Here is a 25,866-nt window from a genome sequence, read left to right as displayed (position 1 = left end):
ACTCTTGGAACTGAGAAGCAAACAATTTTCCAGTCATTTGCTCAAAGTCCTTGCCACCCAATCCTTTATGCAAGAAAACCATCTGGGTTGTCTTCTTTTAGACGGTCCTTCCAGTTTCAAGTGCAACTGCAGTATCTGCCAGAGACTAGGGAATGCAAGGGAGTTGGGATTCTTCAAATGGCCTTCACACATGACATGGGGCACTTAAAAACCTTTTAGCCAAAGGATGTCCATTTCCAAAACAGTAGGTATTATCTAGTGCTTCCTGTTACCATTGAGTGTAATATTGGAGCAAGTAGAAAGTTTCTGAGCTAATTTAGCTTGGGTAACAAGTGAAAACCTAAAGGGTCATTCAGGGAATCTTTTCAAACCCCAAAGAAATGATTTTCTTTAGAGGAAGCCTAGCCCCAGGGTCTGTGTTGCTGAATAATTTTGAAAGTCAGTTAACAACTCATCTTATTTTCTTTCAGGAAACAGCCTGGTAACATTGCTGTGCCATCTTTTCAACATACATGGGCTTATTCACCATTTCCAGTTAGATATGGTTACGTTACATAGGTTTTTAGGTAAGTTGTTTTACTGGAACATTCTCAATAATAAGCAAGGGAATGCAGTTTAAGATGTTTGAGATCATGAGTCAAAAATAGAGGGCACACAATGTTCAGACACTTTGGGTTGAGAAATATTCATCAAATTAGAATACAGAATGAGAATCATGTTCAATATTCTAGTGCCTAAAACCCTTGTTCATCAAAAGATTGACAACTTTTGATTAACACAGTAAACTCAGACCCAGGTAACTAGAGAACGAGATTCTTTTTGGCATGGGAAAGATGCATTAAGATTTATAAAATGGGTCAATTTATAACGAGATTGTTTTCATAAAAACTACCTCTGGAGCACAGTCCAGATACGTTAAGAAATCAGCTTTGGGCCTCATGAATGTATCCCTAAATTTTCGTTGTGATTTAGTTTATTCCTGAAGAGTAGCATCCAAGAAACTTTAGACTTTTTGAATACATGCTTACGTATGTAGGATTCAGCTAATGCTGCCTTAGTTGTCCAGGCAAAGAAAATCACCAGAATATGAATAGTATCTGTATTGTCTGTGGATGCCCTCTTTGGCTTATCTTTGGTTTTAGCTTGTCGTTATCTTAATATATCTCTACCTCCTGCTACTAGATTGGCAAATTCCATATTTATGTAGCACCTATTGACATACTATTTGGTCCTCAACCTCAGAAGTCCCAGAAATGACTGATCGTGCATGTAGCCAGACAGCAGAAATTGCCACAGGGCTTCAGGCCACAGGAGAAGGAAGAATCCAAGAAACAGAAAGAAGCTGCCACTCCAGACCTGGCATGCAAACCCTCCCTTATCCCTGAATATAGGAATACTCTGCCCCAGCCCCCACCCGCCCCCTGCCAAATGGCAAAGTAATAAAAAAGAAATGCCTTCAAAGTTTTTTCCAGACTAAAATGACCCATTTTAATTTGAGTCAGTGAGAATATTCATACATAAATAACTGGCCCTTTCAGAAAGGACTCAAGAATCAAAAACACATGATGTGGCATATGTATAGAAAGCATATGATCCTGACAACAGTATTTACAGTACAAAATTCCAATAAAGTATTCACAATTGTCATGTATTACGGTGACGCAGAAGCATGATCACAAATTGTAAGTTTGGTGGGCCTGAGACTATCAATCGATCAGTGCAAGCAATGGTATTTATTCAGCGCTTACTGTGTGCAGAGCACTGTCCTGAGAACTCGGGATAGCACAATAAAACAGAGTTGATTGCCATGGTCCTTGCCCACAGTCACTCAATCAGTGGTATTAAGTGCTTACTTTGTGCAGAGCACTGTACTAGGCCCTCGGAAGAGTACAGTATAACAATATACCAGCAAATTCCCTACCCAGAAGAAACTTACAATCTAGAGGACTGTAGTCTAGAGACTACTATAAGTAGCAAACTAAATATGCCATTCCTCCCATTCCACCCACTGATTCCAAAGCCTCTGAGGTCTGGCACGGGTAAGGCAGGAGTAGGAGTAATTTAAAACACCGGTTGGCCCAGGTTAAACGTGATGGGGCACAAAGTTCACTGCTCCTTCCACCTCTATCCTGTCCCCGACATTACTGGCTGGTGCTATGGCGAAAGGCTTAGGGAAGTAGAAGATGTCAGGAAAGAGCAGAGAGGAGAAGCTACATGCTGATGACCCAGACCCAGATTCAAGGGCACAGTGATCCCTGAAGGACCCCGTTTTGCCAACGATCAAAGTGGCCCCAAATGGGGATGGGAATGATGATGAGGATTTTCCTTTAAAAAGTGGGAAATATAGCCGGGCAGCCCCTGTCAGACCATTCTGGTCTTTGGAGCTTTTTCTGCCTGAAGAACCTCAGGTTTTTCGTCAAGGTCAATTAGCCAAGTGACAAGCTGAGCTTTGGATGTCAATGGCCTCATGTTCCTACAAAAAAAGAAAAAAAAAAAAGAAGGAAACTGTCTTGTTGATATATTACTCACAAATGACAGGAGCCTAAAATAATTAAACTATAGTGTGGATAAATTTGCCCTTATTCTACATATTTATTTTACCTCTGAATAGAGCCTTCACCAAAGCAAGAAAGAGGTGATTTATGATCGAGGCTGAGAATCCCAAGGGCCTCACAAATCCTTTTAGTGATTTTTTTTCTCTCAAAAGCAGCCCAGTAGGCCTGCCAAGCTTGCATGCTTCTTGCATTTGTAGACGATCCCCAGGCTGCATGGCTCCTGGACACACATAGTTTAAAACAAAAATAGCCCCCAAATCTTCCTGAAATCCCTGTTTCATAGGGAAATACCCAGAGAGGTGACAAGGCATATAATCCTTCTCTTTGTTTGCCAGTTATGGTTCAAGAAGATTACCATAACCACAATCCATATCACAATGCTGTCCATGCCGCCGACGTGACTCAGGCGATGCACTGCTATCTGAAGGAGCCCAAGGTAAGGCTTGCATTACTTTCCTTGCATGAATGTCTGCAAACTCCAAGAAGGGAGACTTCAAGAAACATACCCACACAATGACTTGCTTTTATGTTGTCCCTATTAAATAACAAGGGCCAGCAGGGAAAAGTATTTTGGGGAGGGTGTTTTTCGTTTTGTATGGTATTTGTTAAGCGCTTACTATGTGCCGGGCAAAGCGCTAAGTGTTGGGGTAGTTTCAAGGTAATCAGGTTGGACATGCATGTCCCACATGGGGCTTACCATCTTAATCCCCATTTTACAGATAAGGGAACTGAGGCAAAGAGAAGTGACTTGCCCCAGGTCACACAGCCAGAATTAGAACCCAGATCCTTCTGATTTCCAGGCCCGTGCTCTATGCACTAGGCCACACCAAATGTAATTAAAAAGATCCTTCACTTGTACTTCTTTTCATTTTATGTATTGATGAAGCTACTTTAGAAGAAATGGAGGATGAAGTGTAGATTAAAGTTTTCGAGGGGTCCCAACAGTCTGGAGTCTCAGATGATAGAGTTAAATGATAAAGAAAAGAATGATTCCCGGTCAGGAGTTTGGCACTGAGAGCTCATGATTTCTTTAGGCATGAAGGAACATGTTCAACCTTGGAAAGTAACATGGCCCAGGAATGGGAAGAGTGTGGTCTTGGGAGTCAGCGAGGACCTGGGTTCCAATGTCGGCCCCACCGTTTGCCTGCTGTGTGACCTTGGGCAAGTCCCTTGATATTTCTCTGCCTCAGTTTCCTCATTTGTAAAATGGGGATTAAATACCTGTTCTCCCTTCCCTTAAATTGTGAGCCCCATGTGGGACTGAGAATGTGCCCAATCTGATTATTTTTACAGTACAGTGCTTGGCACACAGTGAGTACTTAACAAACACCACAATTATTGGCCATGTTAGGAATGGACTTGGCTTCAGGCTTCTAATTTCCACACAGAATTTGGATTCACATAAGATTCAAGTTTAATTTACAGCTAGAAAAATGACTGATAATGGATCCGAGTTAGGTAAGCATTAGAGAGCTTGGACCAAATGGTCTGCTGTTTGTACCCAGGACAAACGTATGTCTACTTTCTCTATTTCGCTCTCCCAAGGGCTTAGTACAGTGTATACCTACCCAGAGTAAGGGCTCAATAAATACTCTCCGCTACTGTCTGAGTATTTAGTAGTTTGTAGACATACGTTGTTCTTCTCCTTCATAGACAGTGAGCCCTGTGTGGGATAGAAACTCTTCCCAACCTGATTGACTTGTATCTACCCCAGCACGTATCAGAGTGCATAGCTCATAGTAAGTGTCTAATATACCAATATAATAATAGTAATTATATTATTGGTATATATTATATTATGTAACTATATTATATAGTTATATATTATATAACTATATTATATTTGTTGAAGGCACATCTCGTCCAAGAGGCCTTCCCAGACTAAGCACCCCATTTCTTCTACTCCCACTCCCTCCTGCTTCACCCTGACTTGTTCCCTTTGTTCTTCCCTACTCCCAGCATTTCTTTGCATACCTGTAATTGATTCATTTGTGTTGATATCCGTCTCCCCATCTCTAGAATGTAAGCTCCTTGTGAGCTGAGAATGTGTCAGTTTATTATTATCCTGTACTCTCCCAAGCCCTTAGTATGGTGCTCTGCACACAGTAAGTACTCAACAAATATGAATGAATGACTGAATGAATGAATTTGTTAAGCATTAACTATATACCGAGCCCTATTCTAATCGCTGAGGTAGATACAAGTTAATCAGATCGGACACAGACCCGATCTCACTTGGATCTCAGTCTAAGTAGGAAGGAGAAAAGTTATTTAATCCCCATTGTATGTTTGAGGAGACGGGCACATAGAAGATTAGTGATTTGCCCAAGGTCAGGCAGCAGACAAGTGATTTGCCCAAGGTCAGACGGCAGGGATTAGAACCCAGGTCCTCGGACTCCCAGGCTTGTGCTTTTTCCGATCTGCTATTTATTGACTGATGTGAAATAGTTCAAATATTAAGCAGAAGTTTGTTGGCATGCCCTTTAAATAAAATAATTTTCGAACAATTTATGAATTCAAGCCTGCCTAATTCACCCTAACTTAATGTTCCAACTAACCACTAAAGCCCTGAAATACACTGGATTATGACTCCTTTCACAAGTATTGAGAATGTGAAGTGCTTGCTCATGTGTGAGGCACAAACACTTCCAGTTCACCAGAGTATATGGACTGTAAAGGCTGTAATTTACCAAATATGACCCAGAAAAAAAACTTAGTTAAGCTTTGGCGGATATTCGTTTTTCAGAGAATCTTGTCCGAAGTCCTCGTATATGTTCCAAGCTGTTAATTGTATACAAAAAGGGGAAATAATAATTATAATAATAATCGTTAAGCATTTACTAGGGGTCAAGCACTGTTCTGAGTGCTGGAATACATACAAAGCAAGCAGGTCAGGCACAGTCCCTGTCCCACAGGGGGTCTCACTACCTAAGTACTCGTTTTGTTTTGTTGTCTGTCTCCCCCCTTCTAGACTGTGAGCCCGTTGTTGGGTAGGGATTGTCTCTATTTGTTGCTGAATTGTTCTTTCCAAGCGCTTAGTACAGTGCTCTGCACATAGTAAGTGCTCAATAAATACGACTGAATGAATGATGCATGAGAATAGGCATTGAATCCCACTGTTTAGGAATTTCACAGTTTAGGAAACTGAGGCATGGAGAAGTTAAATGACTTGTCCAGAGTCACACAGCAGAAAACTGGAAGAGTCAGGATTAGAATCCAGCACCACTGAGTTGCAGGCTTATCCTTTTTCCGATAGGCCACACTGCCTCAGTCATGTGACTCTTTGTCTGAGAAAGTGACGGTTCTAAGTGGCCTGAAGTAATGGAGGTCAGGGAGAGCATAAGGAATTGAAGTCCATAGATAATACAAAAATCTTTATTTTAGCCATCAGTGTCAACCTCCTGAGATGGAAAACAGAATTTAAGTCTCACCTCTTCTCCCCATGCCTGTCCACCATCTGGAGAAGGTTCTAGCAGCCCTAAGATATGATCCAGGAAGGAGGGGTTAAGAGAAAAGCAGGGCCAGGCTAACCCACAGACCCTGGGTGACTGAGAACTCTAGATTATTAGTTAATAATAATAATAATGTTGGTATTTGTTAAGCGCTTACTATGTGCAGAGCACTGTTCTAAGCGCTGGGGTAAACACAGGGGAATCAGGTTGTCCCACGTGGGGCTCACAGTCTTAATCCCCATTTTACAGATTAGGGAACTGAGGCACAGAGAAGTTAAGTGACTTGCCCACAGTCACACCGCTGGCAAGTGGCAGAGCTGGGATTCGAACTCATGAGCCCTGACTCCAAAGCCCATGCTCTTTCCACTGCGCCACGCTGCTTCTCTTCTACCTAGTTCACAAGGTTACGTTTTCTTCCCTTAGTTCCTACCTACTGAACCACCTCATCGTTCCCCAAATTCCCATAAATTCACAACACCTCATCATTCCCCAAATTCCCATAAATGCACGCAGGATGAAGATGTAGTTCATTTTCTAATACCAGAATAGGATGATCTCATGATGGTTCACGCGGTTTGCTTTAATAGAACAAATGCCCATGTTCTCATATTGACAATCTGGTAAATCTCCGACCACTGGTGTTTCAACAGCTCGCCAGTTTCCTCACACCACTGGACATTATGCTCGGCCTGCTGGCTGCTGCAGCCCACGATGTAGACCACCCTGGGGTCAACCAGCCATTTTTGATCAAAACCAACCACCATCTTGCCAGTTTATATCAGGTAAGAAATCTTGGCCATCCAGTGTGGAAAAGAGCACAGAGCGCTCTCCTCCCGCACTCCCTCTACCACTAGGTCTGTTTCTGAACTAGTTAAAAATAATAATAGCGGTAATAATAATAATGGTATTTAAGTGCTTATTATGTACCATGAGCTGTTCTAAGGGCTTGGGTAGATTCAAGTGAATCAGGTTGGACGCAGTCCCTGTCCCACAGTGGGCTCACACTCTTAATCCCCATTTTTTTTACAGATGAGGTAACTGAGGCACAGAGAAGTGAAGGGACTTGCCCAAGGTCGCACAGCAGACAAGTGGTTGAGCTGGAATTAGAACCCAGGTCCTTCTGACTCCCAGGCCCGTGCTCTGTCCACTAAGCCATGCTGCCTTTGGGGTGGGGTTCCGGATCTTGTCATCTGAAGAGATCCCAGCAAATCCAGTCTGGCTTAAATCATCCCCAGGGAGAGAGAGGGCTATCTATGGGGATTTTTTTTTAAATGGTATTTAAGCACTCACTATGTTCTAGGTACTGTACTAAGCACTGGGGTAGATACAAGATAATTGGGTTGTCATACATAGGGCACAAAATTTTAATCCCCGTTTTACAGATCAGGTAACTGCGTCATAGAGAACTGAAATGACTTGCCCAAGTTCACGCAATGGATTTGGGTCCATTTCAAATTGGGGCCAGAATATTCATTCATTCATTGGGAGAGTACAATATAACAACAGACATAATTCCTTAGATTAGTTCCTATGCATCTACCATCTGAGATCATAACTGTTGCCCATCTGGAGAGTGATGACCACAGGAGGTCTGACAGTGCAAGGTACAAAATTACACCTCCTCCCCTCCAGGAATCTCTCAATGTCCTTAATAGTCTCCTAGGCTTTAGGGGGGTCCCAGAAAAAAGAAATCCCTTCTCTTTTCCAGGAGGTGTTCCACTTCTCCTCCCATGTCCTCATTTTTGCCTAGAATGAGCCCCACACTTTCCCAGCTTCATTAGATCAATAAATATCCTAGGGTCATCCTGGCCTGGAGCAAACAGTCCTCTGAAACACCCCTTTCTGGTCCTTCCCAAGTCCATCCTTGTCCAGACTCATTCCCCGAGGACTGAACAGCACAAAATCTGTCTTCTGAACAGTCATTTGCTTCACCGAACTGGATTCCACATCATCTCTCTTGAGGAAGCTCTAGAGTGTGACCAGCCAACCCTGGGCAAATGAGGCAAAATTGGAACCAGGTAGCCTGAAGAATTCTAGTTTAGAGTTAAAATCTAAAATATCAGGAGTGACACGCCTTCAAAGGATGGTACCTTGGTTCTTGGGTGGGCTTCTCTTCTCATTAACAATCCGACAGTGGTGTTTATTGCACACTTACTGTGTGCAGAGCACGGTACTAAAAGTTGGGAGAGTCCACTACAACAGAAGTAGCAGACACGTTCCCTGCCAATAATGAGGCAGATATTATTATCAATAAATATATAATTTAAAGATATGTACATAAGTACTTTGGGGTTGAGGGTGGAGATCATATCAGATGCCCAAAGAGTCACAGAATCAAGGAGTCAAGCGCAGAGATGACAACAGAAGGGAAAGGGAGATGGGGAACAGAGGGCTTAATTGGAGAAGGCCTCTTAGAGGAGATGTCAGTCAGTCAATTGTATCTATTGAGTGCTTACTGTGTGCAGAACACTGTACTAAGCACTTGGGAGAGTACAAGCAGCATGTACCTAGGGGATAGCGCATGAACCTGGAAGTCAGAAGGACCTGGGTTATAATCCCGGCTCTGCCACGTGTCTGCTGTGTGACCTTGGGCAAGTCACTTAACTTCTCTGGGCCTCAGTTACCTCATCAGTAAAATGGGGATAAGAGTGTGAGCCCTATGTAGGCCAGGGACTGTGTCCAACCTGATTAACTTGCATCTACCCCAGCGCTTAAAACAGGGCTTGGCACATAGTAGGGGCTTAACAAGTACCTTCATTATTATTATTATAACAATTTAACAATATAACAGACACAGTCCCTGACTTTAACCAAGCTATCGTATGTATACAAGAGAGTCATTGATGCCAGACCAGTTGGATCTCTGTTCATGGGAAACTCGAGTGCTGAAAGAGTGGTTACAGGGCCCCTGGGAAGGCTGGAGGCCGGGCAAGATCCTGCAGTTTAGAGATACATTCACTCCCTCTCAGTTGTGGGCTGGGAACCTCTCTACCAACTCAGTCATATTCTACTCTCCCAAGAGCTTAGTACAGTGCTCTGCACACAGTAAGGACTCAATTAATACCACTGATGGAGTGGTTGAGTTTGATTGATTATTAGCTGCAATCAATCCATTGTATTTATTGAGCGCTTACTGTGTGCAGAGCACTGTTCTAAGCCCTTGGGAGAGCACAACGTAAGAGTTGGAAGACACTTGCAGAACACTAAGGGGGCATGTGGGACGATCCAGTTAAAGAAGACAGAGTCCTGGACTTCGGGTGCTTGAGTCTAGCTTGTGGCCTGTTATTTTCATTCCCTTATACGTAGTAAGGTTCACCTGATGTATCAAGGAGAACTTTGCCCCAGCTAATTTAGCTGTGTTTTTAGCTAATTTTGTGGGGGTGGAAAACATCCGGGAATGAGGGGGTTGCTGACCAGGAAAACCTCCATGATTATTGTATATAGCCTAATAGAAATGATAGTAATATTAAGCACTTATTGCGTGCAGAGCACTGAGCTAAGCACAGGTAGAGAATTCACAGGTGGAAATTAAGTCCAGTCCTTGGCCCTTGGAGGGTACCTGGAATTATCCACATAGGCCCTAAAAAATGCTTGTTGACTCTCAGACTGGACCCTGCCTGTCTCAGACAGCCCTTTTAGGAAGTAGGTAAGTTACAGAGAGCACAAAATATTGCAAAGAAATAGATGAGATGTAGGTTCAAAACCCACACCTGAAGATAAAGAGTCAGAAGAAAGTTTGATATTAAATCAAATTTTATTTGAGACAAATTAGTAGACGTCTTTGGGGCCTATTTGAGTGAAAGATCTGCGATTTGTATTTGGGGTAGACAAGAAGGGAAACTAACAGCCCTTAATGTCAAGTAATAATAACAGCTTGTCATCCGTGATCAATCAATCAATGGTATTTATTGAACACTTACTATTTGAGAGCACTGAACCAAGGTGCTTGGAGGAGTATCTAGTCTCCCCCCGATTAGACCGTAAGCCCGTCCAACGGCAGGGACTGTCTCTATCTGTTGCCGACTTGTTCATTCCAAGCGCTTAGTACAGTGCTCTGCACATAGTAAGCGCTCAATAAATACTATTGAATGAATGAATGAGTATGATATAACAAAGTTGGTAGACACGTTAGTGAGGGGGATGGTTACAAAAACTCACTTGGTGATTGAATGCAATGTGTACATATTTGCAAGTGTGTAAATTCATGTGTTTGTGCGCCTGCGCGCATGTGTGTGTTCAAGCCTAGATACACACACACACACACACACAAAATGTTCATATAGTTTTTCGTTTTGTTTCTTAATTAAATGATCCCAGACTAAGCTTTAAGCCTTAAGTCTTGGTAAGTGTCTTGGGCAGCCTGGCTCACCCAAGTAATTAACTTCCTTCATTATCTGCGATTCAAGGTACGGTAATTACTTTGCCAAGCCAGAGACATTTCTTTGTCTTTATTAAAGGACAGCTGAAATGAGAATCACACTCTTAGGTTTGTTTTTGAAACTGCTGGGTGTTCTCTGAAAGTGCATATATATGGCTGTATGCTTGTTGAGGTCAGGGATTGAATCTGTTTATTGTTGTATTGGACTCTCCCAAGCGCCTAGTTCAGTGCTCTGCACACAGTAAGAGTTCAACAGATATGACTGAATGAATGGCTGTGTTTTCATGAATGGTGTAGAGCAAGTTGCTTACCAAAGCAGTCCACCTTGCCACAGTATTTGCTGTTGGAAAGAATGTTTCAGGGAGTGGTGGGTGTTTACAACCAACTGAAGTTCTACGGCAGAGTGTTACGGTCTTTATGGTGGTTAAAACGGCAACAATTAACACCAGCCTGACCAAAACGGCAGGCCTTGATCTTGCCCCTCCATCAAAAATGCCCGCGTGTTATGATGAGACGCAGTGTGGACCAATGGATAGAGCGTGGACCTGAGAGTCAGAAGGACATGGGTTCTAATCCTGGCTTCTCCACGGATCGGCTGTGTGACCTTGAGCACGCTGCTTAACTTCTCTGTGTCTCAGTTACCTCATCTGTAAACTGGGGATTAATACTGTGTGCCGCATGTGGGACATGGACTGTGTCCAACCTGATCAGCTTGTATCCGTGGCTCAGTGGAACGAGCACGAGCTTGGGAGTCAGAGGTCACGGGTTTGCCACTGGTCAGCTGTGTGACTGTGAGCAAGTCACTTCACTTCTCTGTGCCTCAGTTCCCTCATCTGTAAAATGGGGATTAAGACTGTGAGCCTCACAGGGGAGAACCTGATTACCCTGTATCTACCCAAGCGCTTAGAACGGTGCTCTGCACATAGTAAGTGCTTAACAATTACCGACATTATTATTATTATTATTTACCCCAACATTTAGAACAGTGCCCGGCACATAGTAAGCGCTTAACCGTCATGATCGTCGTGCACTCTATCCAACCAGACCGTGTTCTTTTGCTTACCAAGCTCTTTGGTTGAGAACGTATTTCTTCCATAAGAAGCTGATAGTCCCAGATTCTAGTCTTCACCCCATAAAGACAAACACTTCTCTATACCATAGCATGAGCAACTCACAGATTTCCTCCTCCCAGCTTGTGTAGTGAAGGTAAGAAGGGATTGGAGCCCTGGATTGTCTCAAATCCAAGAAACACAAAATCTATTGCACAGATGATGAGCTCAACCAAGTTTGAAAAAATAAATGGTGCAGGGTGGTCAGTGACAGTTTGGGGTTTTTGCATGCTTGAATTTTGGCTTTGCTTCCCATCCTTAAACACTATGAATTTCTGAGGTTCCTTTCATGGGAATCAGGCAGAAAAAAATGCTATGGCAAGGAGGTTTCTTCAGTGGCCTGAACTGAATTTTCCTTCATGGCAGCCAGGTCCAGGTGGGCACAAGAGAGACTTCCACATCAACGTTAGGCCCGTTCCACCCTCCTCAGAGCACGCTCCCCTCCCTCTCTCTCTCCGCATTTCCCCCAGGAGGCCTTTCCCGACACGACCCTGATTTCCTCTTCTTCCACCAGCTTCTGCATCGCCCTTCCACTGAGATTGGCACCCTTTATTGAACGTACTCTCGACCCCGTAGCACTTATGTACTTGGGAAGCCGGGTGTCCTAGTGGATAGAACATGGGCCTGGGAGTCAAAGGACCTGGATTCTTATCCCGGCTCCACCAACTGTGAGTCAAAGGACCTGGGTTCTTATCCCGGCTCCACCAGTCGTTTGCTGTGTGACTTTGGACAAGTCACTTAGCTACTCTAAGTCCAGGACAGGGACAGTGTCCAACCTGATTAACTTGTATCTACCCCAGTTCTTAGATCAGTTCTTGGCACCTAGTAAGTGCTTAACAAGTATGGTAATTATTATTATTATTGTTCCCTCATCTGTAAAAAAGGGATTCAATACCTATTCTTCTAGACTGAAGCTCATTGTGGGAAGGGAATATGTGTGTTATATGGTTGAATTGTACTCTCCCAAGCACTTAGTACAGTGCTCTGCACACAGTAAGTGCTCAATTAATAAGATTGACTGGTTGACTTACTCCCACTTAGACTGTGAGACCCATGTGGGACTGATCATCTTGCATCCACCCCAGTGCTTAGTATTCATTCATTCATCAAATCATATTTATGGAGTGGTTACTCTGTGGAAAGCACTGTACTAAGGGCTTGGGAGAGTACAACATAATGATAAAAAGACATATAGTACAGGGCCTAACACATAGTAAGTGCTTGACAAATATCAAAATTATATCTGTGATTTATTCATATTAATGTCTGCCTCCCCCTCTAGACTGGGGGCAGAGAACATGTCTGCCAACTCTGTGTACTAGTGTACTCTTCTAAGCGATTAGTATGGTGCTCTGCACCCAGTAAATGTTCAAAAAAAGCGCGACCGATTGATTTTTTTTTTTTTTTTGATTGACTCCGTCATGTGGCCAGAACTACGATTAGCCTGGAGCAGCAGGAAAGGCAGAGAGGAAAGCATGGAGTGAGGGAGGATGTTGTTGAGTGAGGTCATAGGGAGCCCCTAATGACCATGCAGGAACCTCTTCTCCCCCCAGCATGGTCCCAGCAGCTAAAGGCTGAGAGCCAGGCTATTTGCCCCTTCAGCGTGGCTCAGTGGATAGAGCACAGGCTTAGGAGTCAGGGGTCATGAGTTCTAATCCCGACTCTGCCACCTGTCAGCTGTGTGACTTTGGGCAAGTCCTTATCTTCTCGGTGCCTCAGTTACCTCATCTGTAAAATGGGGATTAAGACTGTGAGCCTCACGTGGGACAACCTGATTACTCTGTATCTACCCCAGAGCTTAGAACAGTGCTCGGCACACAGCGCTTAACAAATACCAATATCATTATTATTCAGCCCAGCAAAGTATCCTTTTCCATTTGCTCTCTTGGCCCTTTTAGTTGGACAGATAAGATTCTCCTTTTAACGACACCATCCTTCCTTTTGGAAACCAGGGTCCAAGGGATGAAGGTCTACTCTGAGTGATGTTCCCATTTTTAGCATTTCTCACTCAGTCTCTCTCAGACTGAATCAGCTTTTGAGGGTTCATAGTTAAAGAGGAACTACCTCAACAACACATGCAGAGTGCTTCTCTGGTGTCCTCAAGCTCCATTAGGGAGGGATTGTACTTAATAATAATGTTGGTATTTGTTAAGCGCTTACTATGTGCAGAGCACTGTTCTAAGCGCTGGGGGAGACACAGGGGAATCAGGTTGTCCCACGTGGGGCTCACAGTCTTAATCCCCATTTTACAGATGAGGTAACCGAGGCCCAGAGAAGTTAAGTGACTTGCCCACAGTCACACAGCTGACAGGTGGCGGAGCTGGGATTCGAACTCACGACCTCTGACTCCAAAGCCCATGCTCCTTCCACTGAGCCACGCTGAAACTGTGTTCTCCCAAGGGCTTAGCACAGTGGTCTGCACCCAGTAAGAGCTCAATAAATACCATTAATTATTGATTTAGTCAGGAACTGGAAGTTTTTCAGCATCTGTGGTGGGTTGGGATGGGTAGAGAGAAAATGAAAGGATCAATTTTACCCGCCAATGGGCTCTGCTACTAGGATAAACCACTGAACAGCCTAAGATTGACTAAGAATAGCATGTAGTCATGTAATTCAGCTCCAGATCAGCCATTTAATTTGTACAGATGAGACAGATTTTATAAGGTCATATCCAGCTCAAAAATACAATCCCTCATAAACACCTCGGTATTGGTTTTTCACATCCTAAAATGTTGCTGTGAATGATGGTTTGAAATGGCTGAAAAGACCTATGTGTGCCTGACATTTCATTCCCTACTCCACACATGGAAAGGGAGTCTTCTTCCTTGTTGGTGCATTTGCCCGCTTAGTATTCCGGTCTTCCAGGAGCCTTTGTTTTGAGGAGCACCTCTCTGATTGTCTCCTGCTAGGCTGACTGGCTGCTGCAGTTCCCTCTCAGCAGTTTGCTGTGATTCCAGTTGCCTGAGATTGCTCTTCACTAGGTCTTTAGGACATCTGGCCATGGGTTCTAATCCTGCTCTGCCACTTGTCTGCTGTGTGACCTTGGGCAAATCACTTCTCCGTGCCTCGGTTCCCTCATCTGTAAAATGGGGATTAAGACTGGGAGCCCAGTGTGGGACAGGGATTGTATCCAACCTGATTAGCTTGCGACTACCCCAGCACTTAATGCCAGGCATGTAGTAAGCGCTTAACAAATACCATTATTATTTGTTCTGCTCTCCCAAACCGATGTGATACTCTGCCTGAGGTTGCTTGTGATGCGTGTGGCTGGTGGGCTGTTACATTCTTGGGCTTCATTACTGATGCCCTATCTTGCCGTATGATGTCGACATTACTCTGTAATGCTAAGAAATTGTTTGAGAAGCCCAACGTGTCTCTGTCATTAGGCTCAGGTGTCACAGCTTTATAGAAGGTTCTGGCACACGTGATGCTTCTCAACCACACTCGCCCCATCTCCCAAAGGCCCTGGAAGTCTCTTGGATTCTGTTTTCTACTTCTTTGTTTCTCCTGAAGCGTGATAATAGTTGTGGCATTTGTTAAGCGCTTATTATGTGCCAGGTACTATAATAAGCTCTGGGGTAGATACAAATGTCAGGTTGGACCCAGTCCCTGTCCCACATGGAGCTCACAGTCTTAATCCCCATTTTACAGATGAGGTAACTGAGGCCCAGAGAAAGTGAAGTGATTTGCCCCAGGTCACACGGCAGACGAGTGGAGGAACCGGGATTAAAACTCAGGTCCTTCCGATTCCCAGGTCCGAGCTCTATCCACTAGACCGCACTGCTTCTCCAAAAAGAGAAATTCTTAGCAGGGGAAGTTTTCAATCCTTCTACCTCCGGGTTATCGGCCCAGCACCTCTGCTGCACCACTAGCGCGTCCCATATATTATTTTTAAAGCACTTTCTCATACTTGTTCGCATTCATTCCTTTAGTCATTAGTAGGTAAATAAGAAGTGTTAAACCAAAGCGCTACCTCCCTGATTCAAGCTGTAGTGATATCACAGTGAGTCTCCTTACCGGTCTCCCTGCCTCCAGTCTCTCCCCGCTGTCCACTCTATCCTGCACACCGCTGAATGGGTCATCATCTCCGACTGTCACTCGGCACAAATCTCGCCACTCTTCAAAACCTTCTACTGGCCTCCCGAGTCCCTCTGCGTCCAGCAAAGCTCCTCACACTCAGCTTCAAGGCTCTCCATCACCTTCATTCATTCATTCGATAGTATTTATTGAGCGCTTACTATGTGCAGAGCACTGTACTGAGCGCTTGGGATGAACAAGTCGGCAACAAGTCGGCACCTTGCCCTCTATCTTACAGCAGCGTGGCTCAGTGTAAAGAGCCCGGGCTTGGGAGTCACAGGTCATGGGTCCGAATCCCGGCTCTGCCACTTGTCAGCTGTGTGACTGTGGGCAAGTCACTTCACTTCTCTGGGCCTCACTTACCTCATCTGTCAAATGGGGATTAACTGTGAGCCTCACGTGGGACAACCTGATTACCCTGTATCTCCCCCTGCGCTTAGAACAGTGCTCTGCACATAGTAAGCGCTTAACAAATACCAACATTATTATATCGGTCCTCCTCACCTGCTACTCCCCGCTTAGTTCTCTTCCTTCATCCCAAGCTAACCCTCTCTCCCACCTCCAGCCCCTCACCCAGGCTATTTCCCTACCTCGGAACACCCTCCTCCCCAAATCCAACAGACCACAGCTCTCCCCACACAAAGAACCCTCTTAAAATCTCAACCTTCCCCGATTAGCTCCCAAGTTGTAGAAAGGCACCGACAATCCCCAGCACTAATGTACATGTTGCTTCCCAACCTCAGCACTTCTGTTTGTGTGGTATTTAATTGTCCATTCAGTTACCTACCTCGATTGCTTTGTAAATTGACTTTGTAAATATTTTCATGCCTGCCTCCCCCCATTAGAGAATAAACTCTTTATGGCCAGGGAACACGTCTCCTCTAATTTGAACTTCCCTAGTTCAGTGCACTGCTCCTGGTGGGCATTCGGTAATTATTACTATTACTGATATTATTTCTACTACTGAGGCCTGCACACTTTGCTCCTTTAATGCTAACCTTCTCACTGTACCTCGATCTCGTCTATCTCACCACTGTCCCCTCACCCAAATCCTGCCTCTGCCTGAAAAGGCCTCCCTCCTCATATCCAACAGACAATTGCTCTTCCCCATTAAAAAGGCACATCTCCTCCCATAGGCCTTCCTGATTAAGCCCTCCTTTCCTCTTCTCCCACTCCCTTCTGCATCACCCTCACTTGCTCCCTTTATTCACCCTCCCCCAGTCCTACAGCACTGATGTACGTATCTGTAATTTATTTATATTAATGTCGGTCTCCCCTTCTAGACTCTAAACTCACTGTGGGCAGGGGATGTGTCTATTATATTGTTATATCGTACTCTCCCGAGCGCTTAGTAGAGTGCTGTGCACACAGTGAGTGCTCAATAAATATGATTGACTGACTGACAGTGCTATACTGCGGCTCCAAGGTCAGGGACCGGGGCCTTGGAGGTGAAGGTAGAAGTAGATCCAGGCCTGTCAGGCTTTAGCAAAGAGCTCCTCCGTCCTCCATATGTTACCGTGCCCCTTCCTTATTCAGCATCCCTAACACTGGCTCACAAATCCCCTTTCCTTTCACTCTGATGGGATCATTCCAGAAGGAGGTAACAAAATACCCACTAGATGTCTGAGAGTTTTCTCCTTAAGAACCACTTTCCCTCCTTGCCCATCCGCAGCCTTGTAAGTCTGATCTCCGAGCTGAGATTAGAATCATGTCTATGGCAACCTGAGGTAAAAATTATAATTATGGTCCTTGTAAAGTGCTTATTATGTGCCAAACACTGTTCTAAGCCCTGGGGTAGGTACACGTTAATCATTCGTTCATTCAGTCGTATTTATTGAGCGTTTACTGTGTGCAGAGCACTGTACTAAGTGCTTGGAAAGTGCAATTTGGAAACAGATAGAGACAATACCTACCCAACAACAGGCTCACCGTCTAGAAGAGGGAGACAGACAACAAAACAAAGCCAGTAGACAGGCATCATTACCATCAAATAGGTAAATAGAACCGTAGAGAAGTACACATCATTAATATAATAAATAAAGCAATAAATATGTACAGTTATATACAAGTGCTGTGGCGAGGGGAAGGGGGTAGAGCAGAGAGAGAGAGAGTAGGGACAGTGGGGAGGGGAGGAGGAGCAGAAGGAAAGGGAGGGCTCAGTCTGGGAAGGCCTCCTGGAGGAGGTGAGTTCTCATTAGGTCTTTGAAGAGGGGAAGAGAGTTAGTTTGACAGATGTGAGGAGGGAGGGCATTCCAGGTCAGTGGTAGGATGTGGGCCAGGGGTCGACGGCGGGACAGGCGGGAACAAGGCACAGTGAGGAGGTGGGCGGCAGAGGAACGGAGGGTGAGATCTGGGCAGTAGGAGGAGAGAAGGGAGGTGAGGTAGGAGGAGGCAAGGGGATGGAGAGCTTTGAAGCCAAGAGTGAGGAGTTTTTGCTTCAGGTGAAGGTTGATAGGCAACCACTGGAGGTTTGTGAGGAGGGGAGTGACATGCCCAGAGCGTTTCTGCAGAAAGATAATCCGGGCAGTGGACTGAAGCGGGGAGAGACAGGAGGATGGGAGATCAGAAAGAAGGCTGATGCAATAATCCAGTCGGGATATTATGAGAGATTGCACCAGCAAGGTAGCAGTTGGGGTGGAGAGGAAAGGGTGGATCTTGGTGACGTTGTGAAGGTGAGACCGGCAGGTTTTGGTGACGGATTGGATGTGTGGGGTGAATGGGAGAGCAGAGTCAAGGATGACACCGAGGTTGCGGGCTTGAGAGACGGGGAGGATGGTAGTGCCGTCCACAGTGACGGGAAAGTCAGGGAGAGGACAGGGTGGGAAGCAGTCCCTGCCCCACATGGAGCTCACACTGTTCATCGTACATTTTACAGATGAGGGAACTGAGGGCTCAGAGAAGTGAACTGACTTGCCCAAGGTCACACAGCAGACGTGGCAGAGCTGGGATTAGAATATAGGTCTTTCTGACTGCCGGGCCAGTGCTCTAACGACTAAGCCCCGCTGCTTCTCTCTGAGGTTCAAGTCAAAGCTTCTCTGGTTGAGGGCTTCAAAACTGGTAGCTTGCACAACTGGCCCAACATTCAGGATTGCTAGGTTGTTCGCTTTGGAAATGACCAAGTTCTCTTTCAAGGATCAGGGAACCCGTCCTCTATGGATTGGAACATCTTACTAAGAGTCAGGAAGCCTTCTGGGATTATTGTGGTTTGTTAGGGAGAAACCACCTCCGACTTTATTATCTAGCAAAGTCTTCTCCTCTGACTTCCTTGGGCAATTAAAACATGAAAGCAGAGGGGGTTCTCTATGCGGTGTTTTCCTCCTGTGTCACCCGATATTTAAAAGTTGTAATTAACTCTGATTCCAATTGGTACACTCCGATTCAATTATCATCATTATCCTTCCCGACCTTGAAAGAAAGCACCAAATAAATACTCTTTAAGGTTGACACTGTCAGATAAAATCCTGCCCTACTGGTTTCAAAGATTTCACTTCACGTGAAGGGAAAGATGTCTTCTTGCTATTAGTCTTAAAAAAAAACCACATAAACTGATAGTATTTCATGAAAAGCCTGCTAAGTTATAGTCCCCAACAAAAATTTGTTTTGCTCCCAGAGTGTGTCGTGAATCAAAACCTATGGGGATTCAGAGTCAATTAAGAGGGTTTTCATATCCCATTTGGGTTTTAGTTTTAGCAGAAACGAAATGCTTAATGCAATGAAACCTTGAAAGGAGTGCATTCATCCTTTAAACTTTAATATGACCAAAATTCCTCAAACAGCAAGTGTAAAGGCCGTAAATAGCTTTGGAATAGGTTGTAGTTAGAGTCTGAGGAATCATCTTTTCTGGAAATGTTGAAGGAAAGGACAGGCGGCTGCTATCATTTCAGGTGATTTAAGCAGTTTTACTGGGAAGCCAGGGGTTTGTGGTCCCCAACCAGGAGCTATCTACTTTCACGATTGCTTCTTCAACTCAGTTCCTAGCAAAGTGACATGTAAATCTGTATGCACATAGTTATGATACTTATTAAGCGCTTAATATGTGCCAGGCACTGTACTAAGCACTGGGGTAGATCCAAGCAAATCAGGTGGGACCACCTTAGTCCCACGTGGGACTCACAGTCTCAATCCCCATTTTACAGATGAGGCACTGAGGTCCAGAGAAGTAAAGTGACTTGCCCAAGGCCACACAACAGACAAGCAGCAGAGCCGGGGTTGGAACTCATGATCTTTTGACTCCCAGGCCTGTGTTCTGTCCACTCCGCCATGCTGCTTCTTATATCTATGCACATATATGAAAGGTTTTGCACCTTTAGTTTCCATTTGTCCTTCTACAAGTGAGAGTGTTGGTATGCCTACCTACTCTATTATAGCATACTCTCGCAGATCCTTAGCACAGTGCTGTACACACAATAAGTGCTCAATAAATACCATTGATTGATTGATTTCTGGTAGCCTTTCAGGTGATTGTGATTTTTTTCATGCAGTCCTTCAGCGTTGACCTCATGGGAGTTGGACTTTATTTTTAACCCCGATTTTTCTCTTTATACTTTTAGGCTCTCACTCTTCACATTCACTGGGAAATACTGATGGGTCTACAACAGCAGACACCAGGCAAATCTGTTAACATAATCAGTGACAGGAAAAGAGCATTTATGAACTGTAACAGCTCGTAAATATCAGTTAGAACTCTGCCTTGGGAACAGTTTCATTCTCATCCAGAAGGGAGAAAAGGCTGGACCGGGGACATTCTGAGGCAGTTCTGTGTCCAGTGTCAGTGGAAGGTGCCGCTGCTGCAGGTCATTCATTCATTCAATCGTATTTATTGAGCACTGTACTAAGCGCTTGGGAGAGTACGATACAACAATAAACACATTCCCTACCCACAACGAGCTTACAGTCTAGAGGGAAGAGTTTACTGTCTGGAGAGGGGTCAGAAGACGCACCCAGACTACATAGGTTCCTCATGCGATAGCTGACACACTGTTAAATGCTCTCATTCTTTTTTTTTTTTTAGTGGTATTTGTAAAGTGCTCACTATGTGCCAGGCACCGTACTAAGTGCGGTGGTAGATTATAATAACAACTGTGATATTTGTTAAGTGCTTACCAAATGCCAGGGACTCTAAGTGCTGAGGTAGATAAAAGACGATCAGGTTGGACCCAATCCTTGTCCCACGTGGGGCTCACAGACTTTATCCCCATTTTACACACAAGGTACTGAGAGACAGAGAAGTGACTTGCCCAGGGTCATACAGCAGACAAATGGCGGAATGGGAATTAGAATCCAGGTCCTCTGATTCTCAGGCCTGTGCTTTTTTCATTAGGTGCGCCATTTCTCTGCCCGAATGAGAGTGTCCACAATGCAATTCCGAGAGCAGATATTACCCTCCTGCCCACCAATTGCAAGTCCCAGAGAGTACCATCCTACTTTGCTCATTCTTTTCCCTTTCAAAGACTGATCTGATGCAAAATGATTGCTTTTTCTGTGCAAAAAGGCAGCTGACTTCTGGCTCCAACCCAAGCTGTGAGACCCGGGGGGTGATTCCTTAATAATGAAGAATTATTTTAATAATTAAATTATTTGAAATTAATTTTATAAAATTAATTATTAATTTGAGTAGGAGAGGCAGCATGTCCTAGTGGATAGAGCACGGGCCTGGGGGCCAGAAGGACCTGGGTTCAAATTCCGGTTCTGCCATTTGTCTGCTGTATGACCTTGGGCAAATCACTTCTCTGTATATCAGTTACCTCATCTGTAAAATGGGAATTAAGACTGTGAGCCTCATGTGGGACAGGGACTGTGTACAACAGATTAGCTCGTATCTACCCCAGCACTTAGTACAGTGCCTGGCACAAAGTGCTTAAGGAATACCGTTATAAAAAATTAACGTGTGTTTGGAAAGCGGGATCCACGGACTTCTGGTCGGCTATTTGGAAGTGTCGGTGGTAGGTGATGGAAAACTTTCAGGTGAGGAGGACATGGATAGTTGCTCAGGGTTGTTGTGGGCAGCCACACACTGAGGGGAAAGATCTGAAGCATCTGACTTGAGAAAAGCTGAGCTGTCCATTCCCTTCAACACCTGTGAAGGAACTTTGATCCTGAATTTTGACCTGATTTTATCAGTTCACAGAAAATGACAAATGCGGTATTGTGCCGGTTATATTTGTAGACATTTCCCGGCAAAGGAGTAGATATACAACTGAGATAATGAGTGGGCCTTCCTCTAGGGAGAGACCTGGAAGCTTTCATCTCGTCTGATTCTTCCTTGCCCTTTGCCAAAGACTCCAGAGCCAAGGCAGATCTATCACAGTAAAGCAAGCGCTGAGCTTTTTCGAACCTTCACCCGAAACACCAACTCCACTGTTTTACTTACGACATTCCAGTCTGGCCTTCTCACTTCCCCCTATTTTTCATTTTTGTCACTCCTGCTCTCGCAGAAGCAAGGCACTTCGGGAAGGCCATTCTCAAAAGTATTTCCCGGTTGATTTTGAAGTCCGTAGGCGAGCTACCGCCAGACTGAACACACATCAGCTCTTCACCTGCATTCTAGACCGAAATTAGAACTGCCGGGTCACTCTGAGGTCATCCACCTTAATGGCATTACCTTATATCCGGTCTATTTCTCTTCTACACACTGCCCTCAGGGGAAAGGCCTTTCTCGACCTCCCTCACTGTACCTCCCCAGCAGTTGCCAGACACTTCCTTGCACACTCCCCGGAGAATCAATCAATCAATTGATTTATTGAGTGCTTATTGTGTGCAGAGCTCTGTACTAAGATTTTGGAAGAGGATAATATAAGAGTGTTGGTAGACATGTTTCCTGCCCACAGCCTCTTCTTCCAAGGAGCGAAGCAGCAGGAGCAGTAGAACAAGTGCCCGTCTCCCCCGATTAGACCGTAAGCCCGTCAAAGGGCAGGGACTGTCTCTATCTGTTGCCGACTTGTTCATTCCAAGCGCTTAGTCCAGTGCTCTGCACATAGTAAGCGCTCAATAAATACTATTGAATGAATGAATGAATGAACATTTCTGGGGGAGTCAGAGTTTTAGTAGAATGCTCTGTACACAGTAAGTGTTAATAATAATAATTATATTTATTAAGCATTTACTGAGTGCAAGGCACTGTACTAAGTGCCAGGGTGGATAAGAGCAAATCAGGTTGGGCACGGTCCCTGTCCCACATGGGCTCACAGTCTCAATCCCCATTTTACAGATGAGGTAACTTAGCCACAGAAAAGTGAAGTGACTTGCCAAAGGTCACAAAGCAGACAAGTGACAGATCTGGGATTGGAACCCAGGTCCTTCTGATTCTCAGGCCTGTGCTCTATGCGCTATGCCCCACTGTGCTCTATAAATACCCTTGATCGATTGTCGTCAGCAGCTCCACCATCCTGCTTCTGCTCTGCCTTCTCCATTTGGGAAGGACTTCTCTAGTCTTATGTGGGCTGGGGGGGTTTGGGCTCAGGGATTCATCCTCCCTCTAAGGTTTCCCACTTTTGCTGGCCCCCTCTAGACTGTAAACTCAAAATAGGCAGGGAACGTGTCTACCAACTCTGTTGCATTGTACTCTCCCAAACGTTTAGTACAGTGCTCTGCACGCATTAAGCACTCAATAAATACAGTCGACTGATTGACTATCAGTTCTTCCTCTGCGAGAGAATTGGTCCTATGGCTTTTCTTCCATTTCCATCACACTAAACTCCCAGGATCAGCTAGCTCACCTTTCCTTGATTCTACTGCAGCTTTTCTGAACATACACAGTCCTGGCATATCAACCCCTCCCCTCCTCTCCTTCACCCGATCTCTTCTCCCCTCTCTCCATCCAAGGAAAAGGCAACCGCAACAATGCATATGTCTCTTCGACTATGGGCCCGTCCCAACTAGCACCACAGATACTCAGTAAATACTGATGAATGATAATACTGGCTGTGTTGAATTGTACCAGGACCAGGTTTAGACAAGGCAGATGTTCCTCTCCCCGGCCATTCCTCCTGAAATTCCAAAGCAGGATTGTTGCACAAGGAAGAGAATGTCAAGAAAAGGTGAAAGAGATGAAAGGTGAAAAAACAGGAAATTGGTAGTCCCAGGTTCTGAGGGATATTTTGTTCTACAGTGCTTAGACTTGGAGAAGAGTCTCCCCCACCCCAGCCGCAATTATCCTCCTAGATATGAGTTTGGATCCATCAGGACTTTAGGCTTGATGCGGGGGTCTACATTTTGGACTCCAAGAATCTCAGCCCATTCAGGGCTCTGCTCCCCAGAGAGTGGATAAAATTAAGTTTAAATCCCCATTGCAGGATTACAAATCAATAGTATTTATTGAACACTCACACTACACAGAGCACTATAGTAAGTGCTTGGGAGGGTACAATAGAGTTACTAGACCTGATCCCTGTCTTTAAGAAGCTTACATTATAGTAGGGGGGTCTGACACTAAAATAAATTGCAGGTGAGGGAAACAATAAAGTGTAAAGACGGATATAAAAGTACTTCAGTGCTTAGGTGTTACAGAGGTGCTAAAATGGCAGTGGAGGGTGGGCAGGGGTAGGAAATAGCATGGGGAGATGAGAGATTAGTCATGGAAGGCCTCCTGGTGGAGATGTAATCTTAGAAGGGCCTTGAAGAGAAGTGGTCTGACAGGCACAAAGGGATCAGGAGTTCTTAATAGCAGGGAAGGTATAAGCAAGAGGTTGGCAGCGAGAGAGATATGAACGAGACAAAGTTGGCTTGAGAAGAAAGAAGCACGCCAGCTGGGGTGAAGTGGAAGAACAGTGAGACTAAGTAGTGGGGCAATAACTGAATTGAGTGTTCTAAAGCCAGCGGCGAGAGGTTTCTGCTTCATGAGGATATGGGTGGGTAACCATTGGAGGTTTCTGAGGAGTTGGAATACATGCTCCAGATGATTTTTAGAAAGATGATCTGGGCAGCAAAGTGAAGTACAGACTGAAAAAGGGGAGAGACTGAAGGCTGGGCAGTTATCGAACAAGCCGATGCAGTAGTCTAGTCGGGATATACAAGTCCTTGGATCAGCATGGTGGTGGGTTGAATCAATCAATCAGTGGTGCTTACTGAGCACTTATTGGGTGCAGAGCACTTGAACCCTGTACTAAGCCCTAGAATGGAGAGGAAGGAGCAGATTCTGGAGGTGTTGGGAAGAAAGAATATGGGAATTGAATGAGAGAGGAGTCAAGGATAATTCCAAGTTTACGGATTTGTGAGTCCAGGAGAATGGAGGTATTGTCAACAGTGATGGGAAGGAAGGAGCAGGAGAGGATTTGGGGGGGGGGGAAGGTGCTGAGTTCAGATTTTGGGACATGCGAGCTTGATACCCAGTGAATTACAGTAAGGACTGTAGTCATTATGTTTTGCAAATTCAGGTGTTTCCTCCAAAAAAAAAAGTTTACTCCAGTTTACTTGAAAAACCTGAGTGCACTCACATCTATAAAGCATGTTTTCGGGCTGCATTTTAAATAGACTACTTTTGGGGAATTAGGGAATGCTCTTCCAATCATGCCATCAGATAATTGCAGCAACTGAGTGGAGTGCGCAGATGGCATTGGTCAAATTGGGCCTAGTATTAATATGATTCAGGGCTTTCTGTATGCAGAGCAGTGTACTACGCACAGGGAAAGAAGATGTGGATGATTATTAGACACAATCCCTGGCTCTCAAGGAACTCGCAGTCTAAGAATAATAATAATAATTGTGGTATCTGTTAAGCCCTTACTGAGTACCAGGCCCTGTACTAAGTGCTGGGGTGGATACAAGGAAATTGGGTTGGACACAGTCCCTTTCCACCGTGGGGCTCATGGGCAGGGGAGGTGAGATAATAACGTTGGTATTTGTTAAGCGTTTACTATGTGCAGAGCACTGTTCTAAGCGCTGGGGTAATAATAATAATAATGTTGGTATTTGTTCAGCGCTTACTATGTGCAGAGCACTGTTCTAAGCGCTGGGGTAGACACAGGGGAATCAGGTTGTCCCACGTGGGGCTCACAGTCTTAATCCCCATTTTACAGATGAGGGAACTGAGGCACAGAGAAGTGAAGTGACTTGCCCACAGTCACACAGCTGACAAGTGGCAGAGCTGGGATTCGAACTCATGACCCCTGACTCCAAAGCCCGTGCTCTTTCCACTGCTCCACGCTGGGCTGAGAATTTGAGGGGGTGGGGGGGATTGAGGGGTCATGGAGGGGTCGGTGAGGTAAAAAACAGCAATAACAACTTAATCAGATGATAACCCCAGGAGATGGTTGAACTGTCCTTGGGGCCTTGAGGGCAATGAGGCCAATGTTTAGGAG

At 44.9% G+C, this 25,866-nt stretch overlaps 1 protein-coding gene across 3 annotated transcripts in view; it reads left to right on the top strand.

Annotated features, from left to right (window-relative positions):
* Positions 1-25,866, top strand: part of PDE7B (phosphodiesterase 7B) — a 471,343-nt gene that overhangs the window by 413,013 nt on the left and 32,464 nt on the right. For all 3 annotated transcript variants that reach the window (XM_029058083.2, XM_007672935.4, XM_016228527.3), the window contains 3 exons: positions 471-566; positions 2,891-2,991; positions 6,658-6,789. In XM_029058083.2, the coding sequence (XP_028913916.1) occupies positions 471-566; positions 2,891-2,991; positions 6,658-6,789 (329 nt within the window). The remainder of the gene's footprint in view (positions 1-470; positions 567-2,890; positions 2,992-6,657; positions 6,790-25,866) is intronic.

This window comes from Ornithorhynchus anatinus, chromosome 2, assembly GCF_004115215.2.
Source record: "Ornithorhynchus anatinus isolate Pmale09 chromosome 2, mOrnAna1.pri.v4, whole genome shotgun sequence".
Lineage (NCBI taxonomy): Eukaryota > Metazoa > Chordata > Mammalia > Monotremata > Ornithorhynchidae > Ornithorhynchus > Ornithorhynchus anatinus.
Note: the sequence above shows the minus strand (reverse complement) of the source record. Positions and strands in the feature narration are given on the sequence as shown.